At 40.8% G+C, this 27,870-nt stretch overlaps 1 protein-coding gene across 1 annotated transcript in view; it reads right to left on the bottom strand.

Annotated features, from left to right (window-relative positions):
• Window positions 1-27,870, bottom strand: part of UTRN (utrophin) — a 534,032-nt gene that overhangs the window by 187,037 nt on the left and 319,125 nt on the right. The window contains exons 53-54 of the mRNA XM_065401441.1: window positions 23,229-23,401; window positions 15,174-15,330 (exon numbers count right to left, since the gene is read on the bottom strand). Coding sequence (XP_065257513.1) covers window positions 15,174-15,330; window positions 23,229-23,401 — 330 coding nt within the window. The remainder of the gene's footprint in view (window positions 1-15,173; window positions 15,331-23,228; window positions 23,402-27,870) is intronic.

The raw sequence follows: 27,870 nt of genomic DNA, 5'->3' as shown, positions 1-27,870 counted from the left end.
GGGGAGGTGGAGTAAGTATGCCGACGAGAGAAGCTCTCCCATCGGCATAGGAACGTTTTCCCTAAAACGCTACACCAGCTGTAGTGCTGCATGTGAAGACAAACCCTAAGGTCTATTCAGTTTTCTCCTTTGTTCGGGCCTTGCTACTAAGGGCTTGTCTTCACTGCCACAATAGGATGGGATCTAAATAAACTTGAGTTACAGCACTGGAGCTAGCCTAGCTCGAGTAAGAGTGACGACATTCCAAAACATTCCAGTTACACAGAATGATTTGATTAGAAGCACACAGTTATTGGATTAGGCGAGTGATTGGATAATCTGATAATGAAGTGTTGTAACTCAAACTGTTGCATCCTCCCTGCAATACTAGACTGAGTTTCAACAGCACTCAAACTTCAACCCGCACCCTCTGAGCCCTGGTCTACATTACAGAGTTAGGTTGACGTAAGGCAGTTTACATAGACCTAACTCTGTAAACATCCACATTAAAATGTAGCTCCCACTACAGTAATTTGCCCACTACACAGACTTAACTCCACCTCCATGAGAGGCATAAAGTCAATGCTGATGTAGTTAGGATGACACAGTGTCAGTGTGAACACTGCATTGCTTACATTGACCGTTGCTGCCTTTCAGAAGCCGTCCCACAAAGCCGCACAGTGGCACTTGAACCAATGCAAGGTCTCCTGGTGAGGACGTGCACCGCCGACACAAGGAGTGAAGTGTGGACATGCAAAAGCGATTTAATTACTGCAGTGGCTGTACGTCAACATAACTTAGGTTGACTTAATTTTGCAGGGTATGTCTACATTGCAATAAATACATAAATAAATAAAAGCAGCGAGTCTCAGAGTCTGGCTCTAAAGACTTGCTGGGGTCATGCTACAGCACTAAAAATAGCCATGTAGACATTCCTGCTACCCACCCTCCTCTCCAGGTTTCAGAGCCTGAGTGGGAATGCCTACACTGCCATTAAAATCCTGCAGCAGGCCAATGCCAGCTGACTCAGGCCTGCGGGACTTAGGATAAGGAGCTACTTAACTGCTGTTTAGACATTCGGACTCAGGCTGAAGCCTGGGCTCCAGGGCCCTGTAAGGCGGGGTTTTAACACCCACTTGGGCTAAAACACTCAGGCCAGGTCTACACTACAAATTTACATCAGTATAGCTATGTCGCTCAGAGATGTGAAAAATCCACACCCCGAGCGATGTAGTTATACCAACCTAACCCCTGGTGTAAACAGCGCTGTGTGGACGGAGAGTTTCTGTTGACATAGCTATCGCCTCTCATGGAGGTGGATTACATGCACTGACGGAAAAAGCAGCGTCTTCACTAAAGTGCTACAATGGCACAGCTGCGCCACTGCAGTGCTCTATGTGTGGACAAACCCTCAGGCTTCAGCCTCAGATTAGTTGGCCCAGGTTACAAAGGCACACCGAGTAAACTCAAGTGTTCTAACTTCTATAGTATTGGCAAGTTGCTGTGCAGTGTTATTGCCTACTAAATTTCTCAGTACAAACCTAAAATCATTAGTGGTTTTCAGCTACGCATTTTCACCAAAGCATGATAGATTTTGTAGTTTAAACATTAAAATTGTACTTGTTGAGTCAACTATGATGAATTTACTAGTTTCCCTGTTCTGTGTTTATAAGTACAAAAAGCTGTCTAAGAAATGAATTGTCAAATGAGCAGATCAATAGTTCTTTTTACCAAAGTCCCTGGCATTGCCTGTTTTAATTTCTAAAGCTCAATAGCCCTCTAGATCCAATATTAAAAAATATATATATTGTCCCAAGTTCCCATTTATCTTTATTCATACAGCAAAACAGCCAGGACTATCAAACACCAAACCTAGAAAAATCTAATAAAATAGATACAGTATTAAATTATAGCTTTTCAGTAATAACAGATTTCTATTCCTGATTTAAAGTGCACTCTTTATTTACTGAAGCAGAAAAAAATGTAGCTCAAATTCCACTTCTTATTTGGCTGTTAAGAGCATAGAGCATGCAGGATCAAGCCCTAGAACATGTATTATTTGATCCCTAAAACTATCACTTTGGCGGATCAGTTTTTCTCATCTTCCCTCTCCTTCAGAACATGAGAATATTACCACTATTACACCTGTCAAGTGATGATATTGTTTAATAGCTGGAATCTGGATCTTCTATGCTTTTGAGGGCTTAGCTGTAATCTTCCAGTCTATCTTTGAGAACAGCTCATTGCTCAAAAAATAAGGGATACCAAGAAAAAGGAGGAAACATACTAATTAAAAAACTGCCTGATTAATACCCAGGTGAACGAGTATAAAGTGTATGAATAGAGCCTTGCAAATCTGTGGATATCCGCTTTATATCTGCAAATATTGGCAGACCATGTTTGCGGATCACAGATGGATGCAGATTGAAATTTTATATCTAGAGGCCTGCAAATCTGAGGACCATGTTTGTAGATCACTGATTGGATGTGGATCAGGGATCTATGTATAAAATATGAACTAGACATTTTGAAGGAAAAGAACAAAAATGAGAAAAGAACTGATATCTGAAAAATGATTTATTCTTTCTAATAACTTCCTTTAAACCATGTCATTTGGTATTCTCGCTCTCTAATGCTAATATGACATTCCCACTGATCCACTCTATTGACTTAAAGAGAATTTACTGTTAACTATGAGGATTTAATTCAATGTCCAAAGCTCTTGGTTGTGTAGGAAATCCAATTTACAGCTAAATGTGTAACAGATCAGTATGTGAGCATAGTTACTTTTTCACTACTATTTGTGAAGTAGTAACATAGCGCTTTCATAAATCAAAAGGTCTGTAACTTTGTTCTTTTGGAAACCTCCTTCAACCATGTAAAATGATGAGTCAGCTCTATATTCCTCTATTTTTTAAGAATATAGGAGAACTATTTCTTCATATTAGTATCTATAGGTTTCCAAGAGGTCATAATTTTAGCAATGTATAATCCTATTCGAGGTTAATTAATTTTATAAAACAATCTTGTTATTTGAATCCCTACTGAATGGTTTATTTCCCTATTTAAATCGTATACATTTATTTAGAAAAGTAAATTTGTTAACCACAATGCTATGAACCTTATGGAATCAATTTATTGATACAATCTTACATTGGACAAGTTTAGAATAAATAATTCTTTCCTTACTTCCACATAAATTCCACCAAAAATATCAAAAGAATTAAACTCAGGTATTCAGGTAGTAATGTATGGTTTTCATGCCTTACATCCATTGAAACTGCACTCGCCAAAGTCTCTACTGCCTCTTCCTATCCAAAAGTTCAGAACCACTATTCCACCCTCATCCCCCTTGACCTGTCAGCTGTCTTTGACACATTCAACCATGCTTTCCTTGAAATCTTGTCCTCCCTTGGCTTCCATGGACTGTTTTCTCCTGGGTCTCCTTCTACCCCTCTAATATCTAATCCTTTGGAGAGTCTGCCTCATCCCACCTCCAGTTTTCTGCGAATTCCTCAGAGCTCTGTCCTTGCTCCCCTTCTCTTTTCCCTTGACACTTTTCTCGGGTAATGTCATCTGCAAACTCAAATTCCATTACTATCTGCATGTGGGTGACTCACAGATCTACCTCTCTACTCCAGACCTGTCTCCTCCTGTCCAAACTAAAACCTTTGTCTGTCTCTTTGCCATCTCCTTGTGATTATCTGGCTGTCAGCTCATGCTCAAATTGGTAATCTTCCAAGCTTTCCACACTCTCCTCCTCATACTCTATGGGACCTTTCCCTCTCGTGAACAGATAGAGCATTAACTTAGATGGATGCAATTGGGGAAGAGAAACTCCAGACAGATTGTAGACAGGGTGTTCAACGATCTTAGAGATGAAAGAGAGAAAGGCTGGTATTTGGAAAGGCAAAGGTCAGGTTTTTTAAAAAATGGGAGAGAACCAAGTATATTTGCATTGTTGAGGAAAGATACTTAGGAGACTGAGATGTTAAGGAGAAGAGTAAGGAAGGGAATGAGAATGGACACAAGGGAGATCAAGGGATGGGATGGGGTCACTGGAGCAAGTGCAGGGGGTTTTAAGACAAGAGCAGATGAGAAACTTCTGCGTCTATGATAGGGCAGAAAGAGGAGAGGGGAGGGAAAGGCAAGCTGAGGGAAGAGGTCATGATATTTTATCTTTTTTTTTGGGAAGATATCTACAGAGTGGGATGTGGAGGCAGGAGGAAGAGAGGTTTTGAGCGGTGAGTAAAAGATAGCAAAAAGGAAGCTGAAATTGCAGGAACGGGATTCAATTAAGTTGGAAGCAGAATCTAGGGAGATGGCAGAACTGAAGAAAGAGAACAAATTTGCAGTGGAGGAAAGTCAGACTGGTCATGGGATTTCCGCTAGAGACACTCCGCAGTTAGAAAGTAGGAGTGCACGAAGCAGATATTTGGAGTGAGCCAAGGCAAGGGTTTGGCATAACCTCATTTTCTAGAGAAGACAAGGTGTGTGCACTGTGGTGTTCGGGACGGGAGATAAGGAGCTGAGAGGGAGGTAATGCTCATACTGTGTTCACAGGGTTCTGGGACAGATGTGACATTTTTTAATATGCTATTTCTGCACTGTAAACTGGTCTTCAGTCACATACATTTTCCTCCAGGGTAATAATGGCCTAAAACAGCAAAAAGGGCATTCTGACAATGAAGACTCTCCAAAACAGGTTTTATTCAGTGGGTTCAAATAGACCAGCTTAATAATGGAGCCCTGGATACAAATAAAATGGATACTGGACCTTGAGAAAAGAAATTTTAGACAAATGTCTATGGCAACAGGTAAATATTTAAACGACAATTTTCCTGAAGTCTTTCTTTTTTATTGTATTGAAAGGATTTTTCTGCTGAGATGCGTATGAATAAGGGATGATTATAGCTATTGCTCTCAGCATTGCAAAACAAGCTATTGTACTTCGCACTGTTAATAGCATGCTTGTTTCTGTCCCAGTGGTGTATTATTTTAAGTACTAAACCCAAGCAATTTTCCACACTTATCATAAGAAACTGCTTTTTTGGGAACAGTCAAAGGCAAATTTTCCTTTTAAAGTTAAAAATACACTTCACTGAAATCCTAAATTTAAAATGTTATTCTTTGTGACACTTATTTTTACACCATCCTTTTGGAGAAATTGTTAATGAAAGAGGAAAATAATGAACATTAAGAGGAAAAATATAAACTTAAATCATTACAAGTAACACACAAATCAATTCAAGTAGTTCCCAATGAACAGTGGTTCTAAGCTTTTTATATCAGACGGGTCCACTCCACTCTCACAATAGTAGAGTAGAATAGGGGTTACCAGACACTCCCTTTCCTTCTCCCTGACCAAAATATCCGCACAAAGCCCCTTCCTCCCCTTTCTAACCACAGCACAAAAAAAGTTTAGGCTTCACCTCAGTTAAAACTAAAAAAAATTGCACTTTCTTCTGAATATGTTGTTACTTTCTCACCAGCCAACACTCAGAAACACTAATGCTGTAAGAGTCTCTTAAGCAGCTCTCAGAATGCTTGGGAATGCTGACTGACTAGTGAAGAGGCCATTTTTCCTCCTGATTGAATGTACAATTTTTTTTAAGGAGCAACCTTGCTTTTAAAAGCTACTTAGCATGTGCTGTAGTGAGGAACAGGCCTTTACTCTATAGCGACCACAGGCTAAGGGATCAGATTGTAGTTCTTTCTCCAAATCAAAGATGTTGTTGCCCTTCTCCATCAGTCTGCTGACCTTCCTGATTTTCTGTTTCCCCCACACTTAGCCCATAAGCCTCACTCATGGCCATCATTTCAGCATCCTCATTATATGTAGGAACTGACAGGGAATGTTCTCTATGAGCAGCTTCTACAGCATTGTCTTTTTTTAATTTCAGCACTCTTTAGCCTGCGTAAGCCTGGCTCTAACACTTCCTGGGAAACAGCTCCCCACAGTACAACTGCCTGACTAAAGAACTGCCAGTGCTGTGCTTCCCCTTAGCTCCTGTGTTTTGCTATGGCTCCCCCTTACCTTGATAATGCTGCATCTTGGGTCTCTTTGTGAATAAAGACACTGAAACGGATTCTGAGTCTAACCCTCTTAATACTATAGGGCACATTTGGTGACATTTGACACAGAGCAAATACAAAGTAATAAAGCACTTGTAGAGAATAATTGAAGGCATTCAGGAAGGTAGCAATTCATGCCTAGGAGAACACTCAATCTCTGTCTAGGAGTGATGCATTATAATTATAGGCCTCAGTCCGATGGTTCAAGAACTCCAATACCACTGAATTCTATAAATTTCCCTTTGTAAAAACGGAGATAAAATACTGCAAAATAAGACAGCTCCAAGAGAAATTACATAAACTGCTAAACACAGTAGCCCATTGGCTGCCAGTCAGAAGGACACAGGAGCTAGGATTAGAAGAACATTTTCTCCAAATTTTTTCCTGCTGGTTAAGAAAGCTCAAATGGAACTGCAGCCTCCCTGTGAGAAATTAGCTGCAAAGTTTTTGGTGGGCTGAGCTATCATTCTTGATCATCTGGGAATGGCTCAACCAACCAATCAGGAACTCAGGGGAAAAAATTGCTTACAACTTTCACCATATGACCCACTTCCAAAAACCAATTTGAACAAGAAATATGCTGAAAGCAGTCTGAAAAAAGTTTGGTGTATCCAAAAGAAGAAGAAAAAATTGCAGAAAATCTTAGTGTGTGGTTTTAATGAAACATTTACTGGTTTTTCCCCCATCCAGTTTGAACTTGAATGAGACAAGATTTTATCATTTCTGTGAATCAAAATGTTTTGTTCAGCACTAGCTAGACCTTTGTTCAGCTACATATATAGGTGTAATCAAAAATGTATAATTTATAAATTTATAAAGTACTCCATCTTCAAAGCTCTTTGCACAAATTAAGTAGCTATTCCATAAGACAGCCTTATGAGACTGATAAGTATTAACCTCCTTTTATAGATTGGGAAACTGATGCAGAAAAGTACAGTGATTTGTCCCAGGCCATAGATGGAGCCTACATCAGGAACTAGGAGCATCTTCTGATGCGATCACTGTAATTTATCAGAATTTTTATACAAAAGTGCTATTATCATATAACTCTTTGAAAACCTAAAATGAACTGTGACAAGGAAGCCTGGGAAAGAGCGAAGAGAGTGAAAGAGAAATCAGACTTGAAACAGATTGGCATTAATGAGAAATATGGAAATATGGAGTAGTAAAATAGGGATTAAAAAGGGAGTTGCCTTCATTCCGACACTTCTTTCTGGCACAGCAAATAACCCCCTAAGAGAAGCGTTAAGTTACATCTGAGTTTTCAATAGTATGTGAGGCTGAATGTAATCTTTGTCCTAGGTATATTTTATACTGCTCATTTGTTTTTACTTTGAATTCCTCTCAAATTACTAATACATATTTCTTTAATATAAAAGAATTTAAAGTATTTTTGGGAATATTCACCTGGGGCTATTCTGAAAGAAGCAAAATGAACTTCTGGACACTGGGGCAACACATTACTACACTTGTAAAAGGTTACTGTTCATTCAAGTAATTTGGTCTTGATTTTGCAGCCCTTACTCCTGGTAGTGATACCAGTATGTATTCTCTTTGAATGTAAACCTTCTTCAGAAAAATTAACATGATCACTGTTATCAAAATAAAAAGCCAATTTTATAATTAATTTGCAATCAGTTTCTTTCCTCCCACCCTAACACTTCTCAGTAGCACACAAATAAATCAAGCGAACAAACATTTAAAATTACATTATATTGTACGTATATATAGTGCCCTTGAACCTGAGCACTGGGGAATGCTAACAGAAGGAGAGAGCAATAAAGCAAATTGCATTAAACAGGAACAAACAAATCAACAACAGGCATTTTGGAATGAGAACAAAATATTAGGTTTACAAGGAGGAAGAGGGGTATCAAATCATTAGAAGTAGCAACACTAAAATGAGGAAAAGATTCAGGACTTATTAAAATGAAGTGAGAGAAGATGATCTTTACAAAGAGCTAAATGTGGATAAAGTCTGGGATGAAATCCTGTCCCCATTAAATTAATTGGCAAAACTCCCTCTAACTTCCTGGTAGTTTTTAAATGGCAGTGTCAGAATGAGTTTTGGTAAACTGGCTGAGTGAATATGAATGAAAGAAGCAAACAGGAAGGCAGGGAGAAGTGGGAATAAAAAACGGGAGGAAATACTGACCAGTTTGGACGATGGCATTAATGCTAGAATGACAATTTCAAATCAACAACCTCAACAGAAGAAGCTAATGAAGTGAAAAGAGAGGTAGCACATGAAAATAAGGCAAAGCAAAAACTAGACTGCTGTATGATATTGGGCTGATCTGCAGTTGCTGAAGAGAGACTTTTGGAAGACCAGCAAGGAGAGCATTGCAAATAGCAGGGCATGGAACAACAACTATGAGGTTACAGAGGGTCCTGTGGCACCTTTAAGACTAACAGAAGTATTGGAGCATACGCTTTCGTGGGTGAATGCCCACTTCATCAGACGCAAGACATGAGGTTGAGGATTTTAGTAGTATTAAAAGTAAATCTTGCAGATATGTGAAATGTTTAGAAGATTTAACAATCTGAGAGGTAGGGGGTCAAAAATAATGTGACGGTTCCCAGTGCTTACAAGTGGCATGAAGGGAGTATCTTTGAAAAAAAAATTCTCTCTTGGTCAGATTTAGCGAAATTTGATTGGCTTGTTTCACCAAAGAGAAAAGAAAATCAAAAGAGGAGCTGAAGGAAATCAATTGTTCTGTAGCATGCATGCACACATCAATAAATATGGGGAAATCTAGTTGAATGGTTTCATTTAAAGATTTCTAATAAACAAATATTTACTCTAATTGTACATTTACAATATTTATGGTGACAACTAAAGCATAATTCTAAACTAAATGCCCATGACCCTCACTATATCACAATAAGCAGAACCAATCACTGAACATATGTCAGAGAATATAAATATCAAATACCTGGCATCTGGAAGAACAAGGTTCAAATCCTGGGTGTTTTGCTCTGTAAGTCGGGAGAGGGCTGAAAGTGGTACTGTGGAAAGATACTTAGCCCCAGAGAAAGGGGAAAGCATGCCACACACCTCTGCATTGAGAACCCTCTAGCCAATTAAGGATTGGCGCTGATGGAATCTAAAAGGAGACCCATCATGTCATCCTTAACTGGAAGGCAAGTGATCCCAACATTAGGGCTTGAGGATTAGTGATAAAATGGAAACCCTTGGTGTTCATTTACAAAGGCAGACATTTGGTGTAAGAGGTGGGAACATCAGTTACTGCACAGGGCGAGTAACTTTTTCTTCTTCATTCAGTAGTGTCCCTATGGGTGCTCCGCTTCAGGTGACTGTAGGACAAAACCCCGAGTTGATAGGCTGGGGCTTCAGGGTTGGATTTGTTAAAGAGCATAGGATGGTTCCTCCTAGTATAGTATCCAACGCCGAGTTCTGGGTGATTGTGTAACGTTGTACGAACATGTCCATTGACGCCCAGTTGTTGTACTGGTGTCAATGTTGATTTTAATGTGTTTATTTCAAGGCCTAGTCTTGTGAAAAGGTCCATTGTTCTTCATATGTCTTCAAGCGTGTTGGCTCGAGAGGGAGCTTTGATTAGACAATTGTGTAGGTATAGGAATATTATAATTCCCTGTTTAAAGAGGTGTGCTGCTGCCACTATTAAAAGCTTAGAGAACACTCGGGTGCTATGGAAAGGCTAAAGAGTAGCACTTTGTACTGATAATGTTCCAACCCCAGGACAAATTTTAGCAATCTCCTATGAGAAGGGTGCATGGTGATGGGGAAATATGCGCCTTGGAGGTTGAGGGCCGAGAACCAGTCCCCCTGTTCCACTGCTGGGATTATTGTTAATAAACATGACCATCCTGAACCGTGGTTGTTTCACAAACTTGTTGAGGTTTCTCAAATCTAGGATCAATCTCCACCTGCCATTTTTCTTTTGCATTATGAAGCGTTTGAAATAAAATCCTTTCCCTCTGTGTCAAAATGGGACTGGTTCTACGGCACCCAACCATAGATGGCAATTTATTTAGTCTCGCAGATGGTGCTCATGGGAAGACGGAGCAGGAGGGGAGGTGGGTAGGCAGGAGGGAGAGGAACAGAATCGAGTACCCATTGCTGATGATCTCCAACACCCACTTGTCAGAGGTGATCTTCTGCCACATTGGGTAGAAGTGGGTCATATGGTTATCAAACTAATGGAGTATTTTCAATGGTTGCAGCACATGGTCCAGGGGGAGGCATCTCGGGGCCTCAACCAAATTTTCAAAACTGATTTGAGGTAGATGGGTAAGGTGTGGATGACTAGGTTGAGATCTGTCTACGCTGGGAACATAGTACTTCTTGTCCACTTGCTTACACAAAGGAGGTATCAATGCTGGGGTCTGCCAGATCACCTTGGCTGAGTCCAATAAGGCCTCATTGACCGGGAGTGCGATTATAGTCGACGTGGAAGTCTGTAATATATCCAGCAGCTTGTGCTGTAATTCTTGCACTTCCTCCAGGGGGATTTGGAAAGAGTCTGCTATTCTACTAAACGGTTCTTGAAAGAGTTTAAAATCACCACCAGATGTTGGAGGTGGTGGCATAATTGCCCCTTCTGGCGAGGATGAAAAGATGTTGGATGGTGGTGTAACTTCTTCATGCAGTTTTTCCTCATGCTCCTCTAAAGGTTCTACCTCAGGTTTGGGAGGCCTGGATAAAGATGAATATGGAGAGTGCCGGTGTCGATCCCTCTGATTAATGGGTGGTTTGTGAAAGTGTTGCCTGTACATAGCACAAGTGTCCCAATAGGGCCAGTGTGGAGGGATAGGCATGTAGGGTGGCATCCACAGGGTGCCTGTACCAAGATCCTGGGTTGGTTCTGGTTTCCCGATACTGAGGGCACGTATAAGGTTCGTGTTGTGCAGTCCCCTGGGGAGATTGGGGGAGTGCATGGTGTAAGCCTCTTCACCCTCCTCTTCCTCCTCACTGGAGAAGGGGGAGGAGGGCCTAGATGGTGAAGGAGATCAGTGCGATACCAGTTGCCTCTCCGGGGGGAGAGATGTGTACCGCTGGCAGCTCGGTAAGGAGGAGTGGCAACTCTGGGGTTCCAGAGACAATCGGGTCTCTCAGGATCGGAATTCTCGTGGTATCGACAGCAGCAGCAGTACCATGGATTGTGCTTGCATTGGTGCCATGGACGGTCTAGTCCAGGGATGGCCAAACTGTGGTTCTTTTACAGTTAAAGTGCGGCTCGCGCAGCCCCCCCATTCTCCATCTACCAGACTGGGGCAGGAGGAGTTCTGGGCTTTTGCCCTACAGCAGGGCGGTGGGGGGCTAGGTCTTCTGCCTGTGGGAAGGGGCGGTCTCAGGGCTTCAGCCCCATGGGAGGTGCTTGCTGGGGCTCAAGGCCCCAGCAAACGCATCTTGCAGGGCTGAAGCCCCGAGCCCCAGCAGGCACACCAGGCTCTCGAACTTCTGAAGACTGTTGTATGTGGCTTGGAGGCACAGTAAGTTTGGCCACCCCTGATCTAGGCATTGGTGAGGACAATGCAGATGGTGCCAAACTTAGTCTGCATTCTCCCAATTCACCAGTAGGTGGCACCAATGGCTTCATTGTGCCAAAGCACTTGGTGCCACATGTTTAGTTGGAGCAGCCAGTGCCAACTATGCAGCTTTGGGCCTGTCTTTGCTAGTACTGTCTTCCGGGGTCCTGCACTCTTAGGGTTCTTGGACTTATCAGTAGTGACTGTACCGGAAGTCCCCAGGTGGTCACTAGAGCTGAGTCACACTATGGAAGATGTTGAGGCTACCGACCTTCTGGGGGGACCTTATTTCCTGGGATGGCTCCTTGATAGGCGAGCTCAAGGTCCATTTCCTGCCATCTTTATGAGAGTCTGTGGCTTTTCTTTTTACAGTGCACGTCGAGTGTGGAGCAGCAGATGATAGTGCCGGCAGTGACCCCTGTGAAGGAGAGATATTGGGGCCACAGTCTGAATCTGACCGCAGTGCACTCGCCAGCATTAAAATTTTTAATTTCAGCTCCTGGTTCTTTTGGGTCCAAGTCTTTAAGTTGAGGCAGTCGGTGCACTTCTGTGGTATATGCCCCTCTCCCAAGCAACGAATGCACCGTGAATGCCGGTTGCTTACAGGGATGGCCTCAGGGCAGGATTAGCACCTCTTAAACCCGGGGGATCCAGGCATAACCCCATGTGATGAAGAAAAAAAAATATATTATCCTAGCCTAAGGAGTAACAGAGAGGGGGAAAAAATTAAAAGGCGGGGCAGGAAAATGTAAGAAACGGAAACAACTATCAACTATAAACCTTTAACAGAAACAGTGACATTGCTAAAGGAAGTAAAGACTCTCCCATCAAGGGCTCTGCTAGAGATTCCATCCCACATCAAGGGCAATTGAGAAGGAGCTGAGGGCAGTTTGACTGCCCAGCGCTATGCAGTCGCTGCTCGCATGTGCAGCCCATGAGGGCACTGCTACCAAAGATGTTGCATCCCGGTGTGTAGTACTGAAGTGCACCTGAAGTGGACCCGTAGGGACACTACTTGAGGAAGAAAGGAGAAATACCACCTGCATAAGCCTTTTAGAGTTGATCAAAAGGGATTCTCTTCATTCCACATCCTAAGTAGGGACAATTCAAATATATTGGAGGAAGAGAATCAGCAAAAAGATGTTTTTCAATTTTCATAGAAAAGACAGCAATTGCTCTGTTTGATGTAATACTGATAAACTACATATCAAGTGAAGTAATATACAGTGCCTATTAAATATAGGAACGTAAGTGTTGCCATAGAGGATCAAATCACTTGGTGCGTCTCGTCTAGGTTTCTCCCTCTGGCAGTAACCAATCGACAATGCTACAAAGGAAGATGAAACATCATATCCAAATAGTTCACACTTGGGTAGGTGCAATGACATACATGTAGGATGAGAAGAGAGGATGGTAAGTAAAGGATCTCTTCATTCCAGCTAAGATAAATGTTAGAAAACTGTGGTTCAACCTACAACTCAAAATTATTTATTTATACATATACACATCATACATACACACACAAGAAATCTGTTCATTTCATTTTGTTGGGTGGTGTGATAAAATGTTCAGAATCAAATCTAAAACCAGACATTGTTCTTGGACATTATATTTCAGCTGACAGGGTCAAATTCTACATGTATATCTGTGCCTGGGACTCCTATTTAACACAGTATACTAGGGAACTTTTACTGCACAGCAGCTGTGTCCACCCAGACAGTGCATGACAACAGGGTACACATGGACAGTTAGTGCACGGCTTGCTGGAGCACTGCAGGTTTACACCAAATCTTACCATATACTAACTGTTCATCTAGACATGCCCTCAGAAGCTGCACATCTGCATTTAAAAATGGTATTTGGACCACAGTGGGGGTTTGTTGTCATTTTAAATGATAATTTAAATTCTGGAAAATGAACAATCGTGTAATAATCTGTAAGGAAGCTCCAAAACCCCATCTCTATACAGATGTACTTGGTTTGCTCCATAGTCTAAACCTAGCTTCACCCTCTCCCATAATCTGAAAGAGTTACTCCTTAAGCAGAGGATAGGGAATATGGAGTCTTGATGTTTTCTCCTTCATGTTGCCACTATCTCACTAGTACCTGGGATGAATCACTTAACTTCTTTGTTCCTCAGTTTTCCTATCTTTGGGTATAACACCTATTTTTGTAAAGCACTTAAGATCTTTAAATGTCATATTAAAGGGTTGCTTTCTATGTAGCACTAGCATACAGTATGTGCTGAAGTTCATTTGAAGACCAATTAACACCTGTTTGACAGAGACTTTAAAATACAGATGCTCCCCAGGTTACGCAAACCCAACTTACGGAAATCCGGATTTATGGAAAAAGTTCCCTACATTACGTAAGCTTTTTTGGGGGGGGGAGAAGAGGGGAGGGGCGCAATTGTTGGAGACATGTTCCCGACTTATTTATCTGCTCCGTCTTTTATTGCCTATCTGATCTTAAAAACAGGGATTTGTAGCAATCAAATTTTTGAATTGCTCCGCTCCAGCTCTGCTCCAGCTCCGGGCAAAAACCTACTGGTCTGTGCTCCAGCTCCAGGCTCCGCTCCAAAGCCCTGCTTAAAAAACCCTGTTTGATCACCATAAAGTATTCAGAGAAGTTATGTCTGCAACAGAGTATGATTATTTATTTCTATTTCTTTTTTTGGCCAGGTGGTGGGGGGAGAGAAGATGAACGGTTATGAAACAAAGATCCTGTATTTATGGAAATAGCCTTATTAAAAATGAATGAATGAAGAGAAATATATGGTACCAAAGCAGATTTTTTTTAAGTTTTCCTATTAGGACTTAGCAACTCAAAGCCACCGAAAAAAAACTAAGGCAGAGCATCTTTCTATTGATCAAAAAATTGAATGTGAAAAATATTAACATCCCCACTAAACAGTCATAGAAAATAAACCAGTGTGTTATTGTGCAGAACTACTCAATGTGACAAGTTATATACATTATGATTAAAGTTATAATGCTCACTACCAGGATACATTTGGTTTAATAAGTATATTTACCTTACTTGGGGGCTTTTGTTTGTCTATATTTTAATGTACACCAAGATATTTTAGGATTCACTAAACAACACAGTTAGAAGAGCTAGATGACAAAATGTGAGGCCTAACTAGTTTTGTTTGTGTGCTTGTAAGCAATTCTGAGTCTTTGTAAACAAAACTATCCACTAAACAGAAAAAAACAATAATGGCCATTTAACAGTATGTGGAGAACCCTTAAGATAATTCTACTAAATTTAGAATCAACATTGTTTTATAGTTCTTGCTTAGCTCTTATTTTTATAGGGTTTTGATCAGTTCCGCTCACAGAATGATAGACTTACCTGTTAGAAGGTGAAGAACACCAGGAAATGGACCAAATTTTTCTTCACTAAAAATATATAAATCAGAAACCATTCTGGTGTAATTTTAAAGAGAGTTTCTAAATTACTCTGATCTGGTAAGAAAATGTGGCCATGATTAAAAAAGGTACACTTCTCAAGATTTAGCATTAGGGGAAATTCAAATCTATTTCTGCTTATTTATTATTCTCCTTTATTTTAATATACTTATTTGCTAAATGCAGCCAACTCACTTTACAGTGGTCATACTGTTGCTGTAAAGTTGGAACATCCCCTCCAATGGGCATCCGCTTTTTCAGCTCTTCATCTTTCACATTCAGCCATTTGATTAGCTCCTCCAGTGATGTCAGCAGTCTGCTCCATTTTTCTGCACTTGCCTCCAAGTGGGCCCTGCAAAAAGATAAAACAGTGTCCTACTCAGAGGCTTGCCCTACATTCAAAATCTACTACATTTTATTTGAAGAAACTTGTCCCTGTTAGAACAGGAACACTTCCCTAACACCTAAATGCAAAATAACTGCTCAAATGTGCACTAAAAGTCACCACTTCAAATAATTTTGCACTGCAAAAGCAAATTAGTCTGAGACAACAGAATGTGGATGAATGTCTGTCTGATGTGTGAACCTGTCTCAAACAATGCAGAGTGCACATTTGAGAGGAATGAAAGAAAATCCCCACTCTCTGTTATGAATCTGAACTTGTAGTGTACAAATTACATACATCTAATCTTTGCACTGAAATACTCTATTTCTGGACTTTTGAGGCAAACTTAAATCTTTGATGCCAGGAGCACGAATCTCCAAGGCTGAAAGAAATGATGCACACCAGCAATCATCAGAACTAAGGGATTAATTCTGAATGGCTGAAAACTAGGGCTGTCAAGCGATTTAAAAAAATTAATCGTGATTAATCATGCTGTTAAACAATAATAGAATACCATTTATTTAAATATTTTTGGATGTTTTCTACATTTTCAAATATACTGATTTCAATTACAACACAGAATACAAAGTGTACAGTGCTCACTTTATATTTATTTTTAATTATAAATACTTGCACTGTAAAAATAAAAATAGTATTTTTCAAGTCACTTAATACAAGTACTGTAGTGCAATCTCTTTATAATGAAAGTTGAACTTACAAATGTAGAATTATGTACAAAAAATAACTGCATTCAAAAATAAAACAATGTAAAACTTTAAAGCCTACAAATCCACTCAGACTTACTTCTTGTTCAGCCAATTACTCACACAAACAAGTTTGTTTACATTTGCACGAGATAATTCTGCCCGCTTCTTGTTTACAATGTCACCTGAAAGTGAGAACAGGTGTTCACATAGCACCGTTGTAGCCGGCGTTGCAAGATATTTACATGCCAGATGCACTAAAGATTCATATGTCCCCTCATGCTTCAACCTTCATTCCAGAGGACATGCGTCCATGTTGATGATGGGTTCTGCTCGATAATGATCCAAAGCAGCGCAGACCAATGCATGTTCACTTTCATCACCTCAGTTAGATGCCACCGGCAGAAGGTTGATTTTCTTTTTTGGTGGTTCAGGTTCTGTAGTTTCTGCATTGGAGTGTTGCTCTTTTAAGACTTCTGAAAGCATGCTCCACACCCCGTCTCCCTCAGATTTTGGAAGGCATTTCAGATTCTTAAACCTTGGGTCAAGTGCTGCAGCTATTTTTAGAAAACTCACATTGGTACCTTCAAATCTGCAGTGAAAGTGTTCTTAAAATGAACACGCTGAGTCATCATCTAAGACTGCTATAATATGAAATATATGGCAAAAAGTGGGTAAAACACTCCCCCAAGGAGTTCAGTCACAAGTTTAATTAACACATTTTTTTAACAAGCGTCATCAGCATAAAAGCATGTCCTCTAGAATGGTGGCTAAAGCATGAAGCAGCATACAAATGCTTAGCATATCTGGCACGTAAATACCTTGTGATGCCGGCTACAAAAGTGCCATGTGAATGTCTGTTCTCACTTTCAGATGACATTGTAAATAAGAAGCAGGCAGCGTTATCTCCCATAAATGTAAACAAACTTATTTCTCTTAACGATTGACTGAACAAGAAGTAGGACTGAGTGGACATGTAGGCTCTAAAGTTTTACATTGTTTTCTTTTTAAGTGCAGTTAGATTCCCAAAAAAAGCTTCATTTGTAAGTTGCGGTTTCATGATAAAGAGATTGCACTATGGTACTTGTATGAGGTGAATTGAAAAATACTATTTCTTTTATAATTTTTACAGTGCAAATATTTGTAATAAAAATAATATGAATTGGGCACTGAACACTTCGTATTCTGTGCTGTAACCTAAATCAATATATTTGAAAATGTAGAAAAGCATCCAAAATATTTAATAAATATCAGTTGGTATTCTATTGTTTAACAGTGCGATTAAAACCGCAATTTATCACGATTAATTTTTTTTTTTAGTTAATCACGTGAGTTAATTGCAATTAATCGACAGCCCTACTGAAAACACAGTGGTGGCACAGGTTATTTACTACATTAAGTCTGTCAGTGATTAGTTACTGCAGTATTGTGCAGTAATGCAATTAAAGCATGCCCTCACTAACAGGCAGTTGTGTAATCTCATACCACTGACTTTCTACTGTATCACAAATATACCTAGTATTTTCTATTCTCTAGCTGGCTTCCCTACATTGTCTAGACAATTGTAGTGACATCCCGCTGCTCCACTTTAATTCCGGTCATTCTGTGCTTTTGTCAATTAATTTTGAACCCAACATATAATTACTTACACTTGTAAACAATAATTTCACTTGCCACATGTCAGCCAGGTTACAGAGCAGAACTAAATCCTTTTCAATTTAACTTGCTGCTAGCTCCATGGTCTCTGCTTTTCTGTTATCAACAAGCAGTATTATATATATTTGGTTTCTGCCTCTTTTTTTTTTTAAATACCTGCTATTTCAATTTTTTAAATCCATGTTAGCTGTTACTCAAACCTTAACTCTTTCAAAGCTACACTATTTCACCTGCCTTCTTCTGTGCTGTCATCTTAAATAGCAGTTCCAATGAATGCCCAATACTAACAGTTACTAATCTGGCAGTACTTGGAGGTGCATATGAAATATGCTGGAAGGTCTACTTCAAGAGGATCATTTTGGTGGGGTTGTGATACTTAGGAGGGGTGTGGTTCTGAAGCGAGGGATACGAGGTGGATGAATTGGGAAGCACTTGGGATTAGATGGAAGCAAGATTAATTTGTAGAGGGAAGGTGTCTCCATAAAGGTTGAGCTAGGAGGATTTAGGGAGAGGAATCTGTTCTCCCTTCACCCTGATCCATGAAAACACTTAAGCACCTACTTTGTTTTTAGGAAGTACTTAAATGTTTTCCTAGCAGAGATGCACTTAAGCAGGTGATTTCCTAAATTGGTGCTCCTAAGCTCCCAGCTTCCCCACCATTCCTCTGTTAATGCTGAATTCAAGCCAGCTGTCTATATGCTGAGACTGAACATACAGCCAGCTTGCTGCGGGCCCACACTGACTTGTGAATGAGGTACTGCAACAGAGCATGACATTGGGATCCACATAGTGCCTTGCTCCACAGAATCTTCTAATTCAAAAGGGAGAAAGCCAACAGACAGGTAAATGGCACACTTGAACCTATTAAGGCCTGAACCCAGCTTTAAGGTAGAGAGGGAAAACAAGGGACTTCAGTTGAATGGCAAAACCCTAGTTTCAGCAGAAAGGTCTGAGACCCCAGGACTGCTAACGCAAGATAATCTCGTAAATAAGCATCCACTGCCATCCAGTAAACCACATGCAAAATCAGTGCCAAATGATACATTTTCAGTGTCCACTGTTTTAAATCTAATAAAGATTATGTCCCCTTATATCAAGATACTGCACTTGCCTACAAACTTCAACTGTATCTACTCAAAACATTTCACCCTAGAGGTGACTGTTTCAAAGCAATATGAAGAGATTCATGTGCACAGTTTGTATTTACATATTTTAATTTAAACTGACTTTTTGACCATAAGTCCCTCTTAAAAGTAATAAATTCAGGGAACTCCAGGATTCTCAACACTCTGCCTTCCCCTTAATCACTGCATTGCACCAGCCCTCCTTACAGTAGATGGAAATTGTATTATGCTTTCTACTGCATGTGTTATTGCTCTCTTTTGCACCTTTTAGGAAAGACCACCATGCTTTGAGTTCACGGCTTTGCTGTTGAATCAACATACTGGCCTTTTTATAAATAAAAGAAATATCTCTAACCCCAATTGATTTACGTGTACTGAAATGAGACATTTGTGGAGATTTTTAGGACAACCAACAATTAGATTTAAAAAAACAACAACCCCACTATCCATCTAAGTTGCTCTCACCTCTAAAAGCTGGTATTGCCTGAGGTTTTACAATTCTGTTCCAGTGATTTAGCAGACTTCCCATATGCAAAATGAATTGGAACTTTGAGAGGAAAAAATATATCACTAGTCAGATAATTAAAGGAAACTTTAACAGTGGTTCACTGTTAATTTAACATTCCCTGCAATAACATTAATCATAAATGAACTCATTTGGTATTAATGTGAATTTTGTGGTATACAATACTAGATTAAATTCACTATAATTTACCATTAATGAGTGTCCACTTGTGTACTAGATTAATGACAGTAGCAGAACATTACCAGCATATGGTTTCAAAGTCTGGTGGAATCCTGATGCTCAGAAAAAGCCAGTTAAGTAATACAAAAGTACCTTCTGCTTAGTAATGAAAATGAGGAAGTATCTCAGAGATATAAAGAGATATAAAAGAAATGCACACTTAATGTGAGTATCATTGTTTATTTTAACCCAACATTCCTGCTTTTATTTTCAATATTATGTGATATATATCTGCCGCAGATGAGTGGACACCTGCTCAAATCTACAAAGGAACAATTAGGCTTTTGATGGAATTCTGCTCAGGGTATGTGCTAAGCAGAAATGGGGGGGGGGGGGGAAACAGTGTCAGGTTTGGGTTTCAGTCACAAGGTTCAGTGAATCCATTTTGTAACCTCATCTGTATTTGAGACACAGGCATCCAGTAGGGGAAGAGCTAGAACTAGGGGGAAACTATGTGGGTCTGGAAGGCATCTTGAGTTTTGGGGACTTTTTGCTTTTCTTTTGTGCCTCATGGAGAAAAGATTTTTGTCCCTGTTTGGAGACTGGTCCCACCCTAGATAGTGCTTTCTTTGGGAACTTAGTCTGCAAGGAAAGCTTTGACTCTCTGTGCCCCTGGACACTGGATTCATACAAGAGAACTTCCCTAAGGAGGCCATTTGAAGCGGACTGGGTCAAGGGATTTGGGGGTAGGGGCAGCAGTCACTGAGGGATTTATTCCAAAAGCATCACATGTTGGTGAGGAAGGATGTCCCTGCTGGATCCCAAGCATTGAACTAGGTGGATATCCTGTCTGGAGATGTCCCTATCGGATTCTTGGCTGGAAGGGAGGAAGGCAGAGGCTCCAAAAAGCAAGCCAGACACAGAGTCCCTTCACCTGGCAGAGCCAGACTGCAGGCTGAGCGCAACTGTGACAGAACTCCCTTTCTATGGACCCTGAGAGGTTCTCCTCACAGCTGGACCACCTCTTGGCCTTTTGGCTTGAGCTGTTTTGATAACTCCATCACACTAGGGGACAATGAAACAAATGGAGGAAAGAAGTTCAGTGGGTGGTCTCATTCAGGGAATCACTCTTCCTCTCCCACACTTCCTCCTCTCACCCCACAAAAAACCTTTTGTCCCCTACATGAAAAGGGCAGAAGGGGAAAAAACACCAATCACTGATGCCCCAAAATTTTGCTTTAAAAGACAGGCCTCTAATGTACAAGACAGGAAAATGCTGAGCTGCTGCCGTTTGTGTTGTAGACGGCAGAGAATCCGGAGTGAAAGTGAAATAGGTGTGGTCAACTCTAAAATTCCTCTGGTATTAGCAAGAAGAGAGATGCAAATCCAGGTATCTGAGATTGTGGGTGAAGACACAATTGCCAGAATGTAAATTTTGAAGTAGATTTTGGATTGTATCTGAAAGTACATCTCTAAATGCGGGCAGCCTTTTCAAACTATAGCACCTTTATGCATGGCAACAAGCAAGGAAATTAATCATTCTGGATAAAATCGACTCCTGTAAACAGGGCTAGCACTAGGCTTGATGTACCATTTGAATCTCACTTCAGCTTGATGTTAAGGGTTTAAATTGGATTTAAGTGGTGCATGAGGTCTTGTGCTAGCCATTTGCATAGGGTGAATTATACTCGGAGTGCTTATTTCAGCAAGGACTAAAGCCCAGATATGAAACTGCGCATGATTGGAAATTTTATTCTGTAAAAGAAATGGAATAATCCTAATCCAAAAACTGAACACAAAATCACAGCAAAATCAGACTTTTCAAACATCAATACTAGCCTATAAAATATGATTTGTGGTTCTTCCCAGACCTATCCTACATTTCACTTATAGTTCACCTCTCAATCCAGGCACAACAAGAAAACAGAAGCATTAAAGGCAAACAATTAGAGAAACACAGTCTTCACGCTAACAATATTTATCATTTCTGTCTCTCAGATTTTTTCATTATTATTTTATTCCTGGATTTAGACAATAGAACTATAAGAGAAGCATGGGGCTGAATGGGCAGAATCACAAACATTTCAGTTTCAATGGATATCAGAAAAGATTAAACTGTTACTCCAGTTTGTCAGCAAACTCTTCCCAGACTGTTTTTTAGTTGTAGTTCATATTCAGAGCAACACACTGTTCATCAGTAATCAATAATAATCACACCCACACTGCTAACATTAATGATGTTCTGTGGACAGCATGTTCCATGTATAGAAATTAAAAATAGTTTTATATTCAAAAAGAGAGTATTTCCACAAACCTTCCTTTTATAATAGCAATAACAGTTTTGTGCATAGCCTCTTGTCTGGGAATTAATGACTGACTGGGGTAAAAAGCTCGAGGGCAATTTGGACCATTAATTTTCTCCCAAATGATCATTAATCCCCAGTAAAGGTCAAGTAACTCAGCTGTTATTGCTGGAACTCTTCAGCTGTTGATTAAACTGTAACATACGAACATCTTTTAATCTCCCTCTTTTGGTTTTATTAATTTATTTGGTGAGTGAAGCTCACCGAAGTCCAAGTTTAAAGAGACTTGCCTCAACTAATCATAGAGCAGGTCAGTCTCTGCAAGCTCCCTTCCAAACTCTGCTGGAGCCCTCAAATTTCAAAATATGCTATTCTGGATGTGGGCTGAGCAGAGGCTGCCCCTTGGGCTTGTCTGTGCAGCAGTTCAGCGATATGGTTAAGTGGAGTCTAAAATTAAATGACTCAGTCATTTCTACCCTTAGTTTATAATTTAAACTGTTGTGCCAAAATTCAAGTCTTGATTGAATTCTCTGGCCTTTGGAGAATTAATACGGATACTTAACGTTACTGGAATAGAACACAGTATAGTTTGCTTTAATCAATAGCAAAGTAACAGCTATTAAAACCGCTGGAAAGGCATTTACAACTAATTAACTTTAATATGGGATTCAGTTTACTCCCTACAACAACTATAAGATATTATCTTCTTACAAACAATATTTTAAAGACTTTAATGGAGACTATTGTACAACACTGGATTGGACGTTCTAAAAGATATACTTTGGGAATTATTGTGGGGAAGTTCTATGGCCTATATTAAATAGGAGGTCCGACTACATGATCACAATGGTCCCTTCTGGCCTTGGAATCTATGACTCTGAACATTTGAAAAGGCAGGTTTTTTTTCCGTTATTAGGTTCAAAATAAAATAAACAAACACTCCTTTTGCCTATCTACTCACTTTTAAACAATTTTTCATAAACCATCATCTGCAAAGATCTTCCTCAACTCTCACACAAAAATACAAATCCACATATCCAGGATATGAACCCTATAAAAGTACTAACTTCAGTTAAAAATATAGATTCTCCTCACACCAGATGTAACTTACAGAGAGCTTCTGATTTGCAACACAGAGAGGAGAACCGGGCCCACTTTCAGCAGACCTTAATAGCATGTGCAGTTGTAACCTGCCAGTTTGTACACCACTAAAGAGAGTTACTTAAGTAGTTAAACCTCCATGGTTAGCAAGTGCCCAGAGTTCTTATATCTGAGCCCAAAAGTCTTTTAAAAAAGAGAATTTAATTCTCTCTTTTACAGTACAGCAATATTTTAGAATAGCAATGAAAGTGAGACATTGTCCCATTCTTACTTTGATGCTTCTGTTACTAACCTGATGCCAGCTGACTTTGCTTTCAGGTCATTCCAGCGCTGGTTCATGTCATCAAGTCGGTGCTGAAGCAGTGCCGCTTCCTCAGAGTTTCCCAAGGCTTTTACCATTTTCTGTCTGTTTCCATCAATGCTCTTGAAGATGTCATTGTGGGCATCAATCTCAGCCTGGATGTCCTGGAAAAACAAAGAGAAAAACTCAGGCATGTTAGTTCTGTAACTAGAGCAGAAGGGATATATTTGTTATGAGCCCCGCCCCAATGAAATTTGCCAGTTATCAAGATTACAACATTGGAGCTATTTTGCAACATTTTCTACTAAATAGAAATTTTCCCACTATCTGGATGTTTACAGAAAAGAGAGCCATATTTGCATGAAATTTGTACTTGTGAAATTTCAGAGAGTTGCCAAAGGAGGAAGTAACTCAAGCCCAGGCTGTCTAGAGGACTGACCACAGTGCTAGGAGCTCTGTTTCCACCACCGATTGGCCTTAATAGTACTTTGTAATTGTATAGCACTTTACCACCATTAATCCTCAAAACATATAGGTAACGATCATTATCCCTATTTTACAACTGGGGAAATGTGAGTTATAGATATTAAGTGGGTTGTTCAAGACCACACAGCAAGCCAATGTGGGAACTAAATCTCCTGAATCCTAATCCTAATCCTATGCCTAAAGCCTTCAGACCAGCATCCCCCAAAGCAGGTGACTTGACCTTTCTGGCTGGCACTTTCAAAAGAGCCAAAGGGAGCAAAGAACTCAACTCCCATTGACATTGCTATTATTAATATTAATAAATAATAAAAATAGCAGTTAGGTTCCTCACTGTCCTTTATGCCTTTGAAAATCTCCCCCACCTGACACCTGTCTATATGTGGCAGCAGAAATGAAGTCCCCGACCTCTTCAGATGTCCTTTAAGGTGACTACCACTACCCTCTTTTTCCTGCACTATACAACATTTACAAATGCACTCCCAAATCTTCACAGGCAAAAAGTATGTGATCTCAAGCTTTGTCACACTCACTTGCCCCTTAGCTCTTTAAAATAAAATACAGCAGGAATTTCATGTCTGTATCCAATGAGATCCACTCACCCTACAGTGCTTTAGGCTATATATTCTAGTTAGAAACATTCACAGTGTATTTCTGCAAATTGGACCTAATTTTACTGTCTCTACTACAGCAATCACTAAAAATCTTTTTCCAGTTCAATTACTGTACACTAGCTTTTGCTATATATGGTACAGTATACATGAGAGGGCATGTTATACTCTGCAGTAGATACTACCACTGGGGGGGGGGGAACCATTTAAAGTAAAAGTTCCTCATTTCCCAACCCTCCAAATGAAATGGAGTATATTCACTGATCTCACATCTGCCCCAAAAGACATTACTGTAGTCCATCAAACCAAGCACATCCCAGCCTTCATTAAAATAAAATGCAACAGCACTGACTGACATCGAAAGAAGCTCCAGTGTGATCGGCGACTGTTTTGTAACATCTGTGTATGAATGTATAAATAGACAAATGTAAATGAATGAAAGAGCCCTGGGATGCGCTGCAAATCTCAACGAGATCAATCAACAAAGATCATTACAGAAACCTGGTACAGATACAAACAAAAACTTCCTTTTTCAGGGGGAACAAGTTCAGCAAGTATGAAATCCCTTAAAGGTTTAATTCTTCCAAACTCTCTTCAACACAGGCCGTCCTTCCCCAGTGGGCTTTTAAACACACCGCCAAGTGGGTGGTGCTGCAGCTAAAAATGGCTGCTACGCATATAACAGACATTTGGGAATGCACTGAGTGTTGATGTTCACTTGGGATGCTGTGAAACTTATAATTATACTCCTTCAAAAAAATCAGATGAACAGCTGAAAAATGAAATATTTGGGGGAGGCAGAAATCATAGACTGCAAAAACATGTATATATCTGTTCCTTCATAGGGCAAGGCAAGTAAATTACTCCCTGTGCCAGTGAACATGGCACAGTAACTCTGCCTGGCACTGCCACTGAACTGCCGTGTGGCTTTGGGGAAAATCACTTTGCTATTCTGTGCCTCACTTTCACCCATGTAAAATAGGGACAATGATACTTGTTCTGCTTTGAAGAGCTAGATCATATTATATTTCTCATCATGCAGAGAACAAACCTTATGAAAGGGGTATTACGGGAAAGAACGTGCACTGCAGTACTGGAACCTGAATTAGGCAGCAACGTCATCAAATTCCAACAACCTTCTGTGGTTCTGATCCTTCAAGTTCATACATGCAGACAGATCCCTGCAAATGTGCAGACACCTTAACATCAGCTAGACTCTGCACAGTTGCAAAGGGCTGATCTTGTAAGAATAGGAGACTGGGTAAGATGTTCATAGCTAATAGAGTGGGGTTGACATTGAACTATGTATTTCACAGACCTAGCCATACCTCCATTTCCAATCTTACCTCTCCCTCACCTAAATTGCAAATCCAGGGTAGCCAAACTGATTTCTAATTTTACGACAACAATATTTATTTTCGGACATTTAGAACCTCAATGCAAAATTTCAGCCTTGATTTCATTTAAAAGGGATACTGGTTATTCTGTACGCTTAGAAGGTCAAAAATAATGTTTCTTTCAAAACGGTTTTGATTCTTGTATTTGAAAAATGCCATGTTATGTTGAACAAGGCACTATGAATTTGTGGTGTTTGCGTTCCTGTTGACATGATGCATCTATGATGCCCATTCTACTGACAGCACAGTTCAGTGAATAAGCTTTATTAATTAACTTGTCTTCCTATTGTTGACCTTCTCTGGTTAGACAGAAACAAATACTACCACTTGCTACATAAATAAACACAAAGTGTATGGTGTATGAGTTTCCACAAGAGCAGGGACCTGCCTCAACAGAGTTTATGAAGACAATCAGAACAGGGGCTCCCCTACTACAGACATCAGCAAGCCCCTGGCACAGATGGCAGGTGTGGGCAGGGTGGATGGTGGAAGGTAACGGATGAACATAAGAAGAGCCATTTATCTGTACTGGAAATATAAAAGAAAAGACTGTTACCTTTTCTGTAACTGGTGTTCTTCAAGTTCTGTTGCTCATGTCCATTCCATATTAGGTGTGTGTACTTGTCACATACACCAGTGCCAGAAGTTTTTCCCGTAGCAGTATCCATAGGGGACCGGCTCTGGCACCCTCTAGAGTGGTGCCCACATGGCACGGTACAAGGGGTGCCGCCGGCTCCCCCCACCCTCAGTTCCTCCTTGCTGGAAACTCCGACAGTGGGGAAGGAGGGCAGAACGTGGAATGGACATGAGCAACACATCTCAAAGAACACCAGTTATGGAAAAGGTAACCATCTTTTCTTCTTCGAGTGCTTTCTCATGTCCATTCCATATTAGGTGACTCCCAAGCAGTACCCCTCGAGGCGAGTAGGAGTTCAAGGACATGTAGATTGCAACACAGCTCTGCCAAACCCAGCATCGTCTCTGGGCTGCTGAGTGATGGAATAATGTGCCGTGACCATGTAGACTTGGAAGTGTGCCAGGCCCTGGTTCCTTAGATGAAGCCGGTAAAGACTGTATGGAAGAGCGCGAGGGAGAGATGCCATGCTCAGACGCCCAGCGGGAAAACCTCGTCCACTTGGCCAGATAAGTCAGTCTGGTTGAGGGCTTCCTGCTTCCCAGGAGGACCTGTTGGACCTCATCTGAGCAGGTCTTCTCCTCTGGGTTCAGCCACGCAGCGAAGTGGAGGGACATGAGGTTGGAGTGCAGGAGCCGACCGTGGTCCTGTGACAGCAGGTTTGGTTGGTTGGGCAGGGGCCAGGGAGTCCACTACCAGGTTCACGAGCATGCCAAACCAGCACTGGCAAGGCCACGCCGGGGCAATCATGTTAACCTGTGCCTTGTCCCTCTTGATCTTTGCTAGGACTCTGCTGATGAGAAAAATCGGAGAGAACACGTACATCAGGTTCCCTGACCATGACAGGAGAAAGGCATCAGAGATGGAGTCCTTGCCAAGGCCTTGCCATGAACAAAATCGGTGGCATTTCCTGTTTAGCCTGGTGGCGAACAGGTCTACAAGGGGAGTTCCGCATCTCTGGAAGATCATGCAGGCTACCTCCGGGTGTAGCAACCACTTGTGGTGAGAGGAGAAGTCCCTGCTGAGGTGATCCACTAGCCTGTTCTTGACGCCAGGGAGGTGACAAGCTTACAGATGGATTTTGTGGCTGGTGCAGAAGTCCCAGAAACGGAGTGCCTCTTGGCAGAGTCTCGACGTACATGCTCCCCCATTGATGTAGAACATTGAGGTCGTGTTGTCCATCAGGACTCTCACCACCTTGCCTTAAAGGTGAGGTAGGAAGACTCCACATGCCAAGCAGACCGCTCTGAGTTCTTTGACATTTATGTGTAATGTCATCTCCTCCGGGGACCACATACCCTGGGTCATAGAATCATAGAATATCAGAGTTGGAAGGGACCTCAGGGTTGGAAGGGACCTCAGGAGGTCATCTAGTCCAACCCCCTGCTCAAAGCAGGACCAATTCCCAACTAAATCATCCCAGCCAGGGCGCTGTCAAGCCTGACCTTAAAAACCTCTAAGGAAGGAGATTCCACCACCTCCCTAGGTAACCCATTCCAATGCTTCAC

This window comes from Emys orbicularis, chromosome 3 (genome assembly GCF_028017835.1).
Source record: "Emys orbicularis isolate rEmyOrb1 chromosome 3, rEmyOrb1.hap1, whole genome shotgun sequence".
In the NCBI taxonomy this organism is placed as follows: domain Eukaryota; kingdom Metazoa; phylum Chordata; order Testudines; family Emydidae; genus Emys; species Emys orbicularis.
Note: the sequence above shows the minus strand (reverse complement) of the source record. Positions and strands in the feature narration are given on the sequence as shown.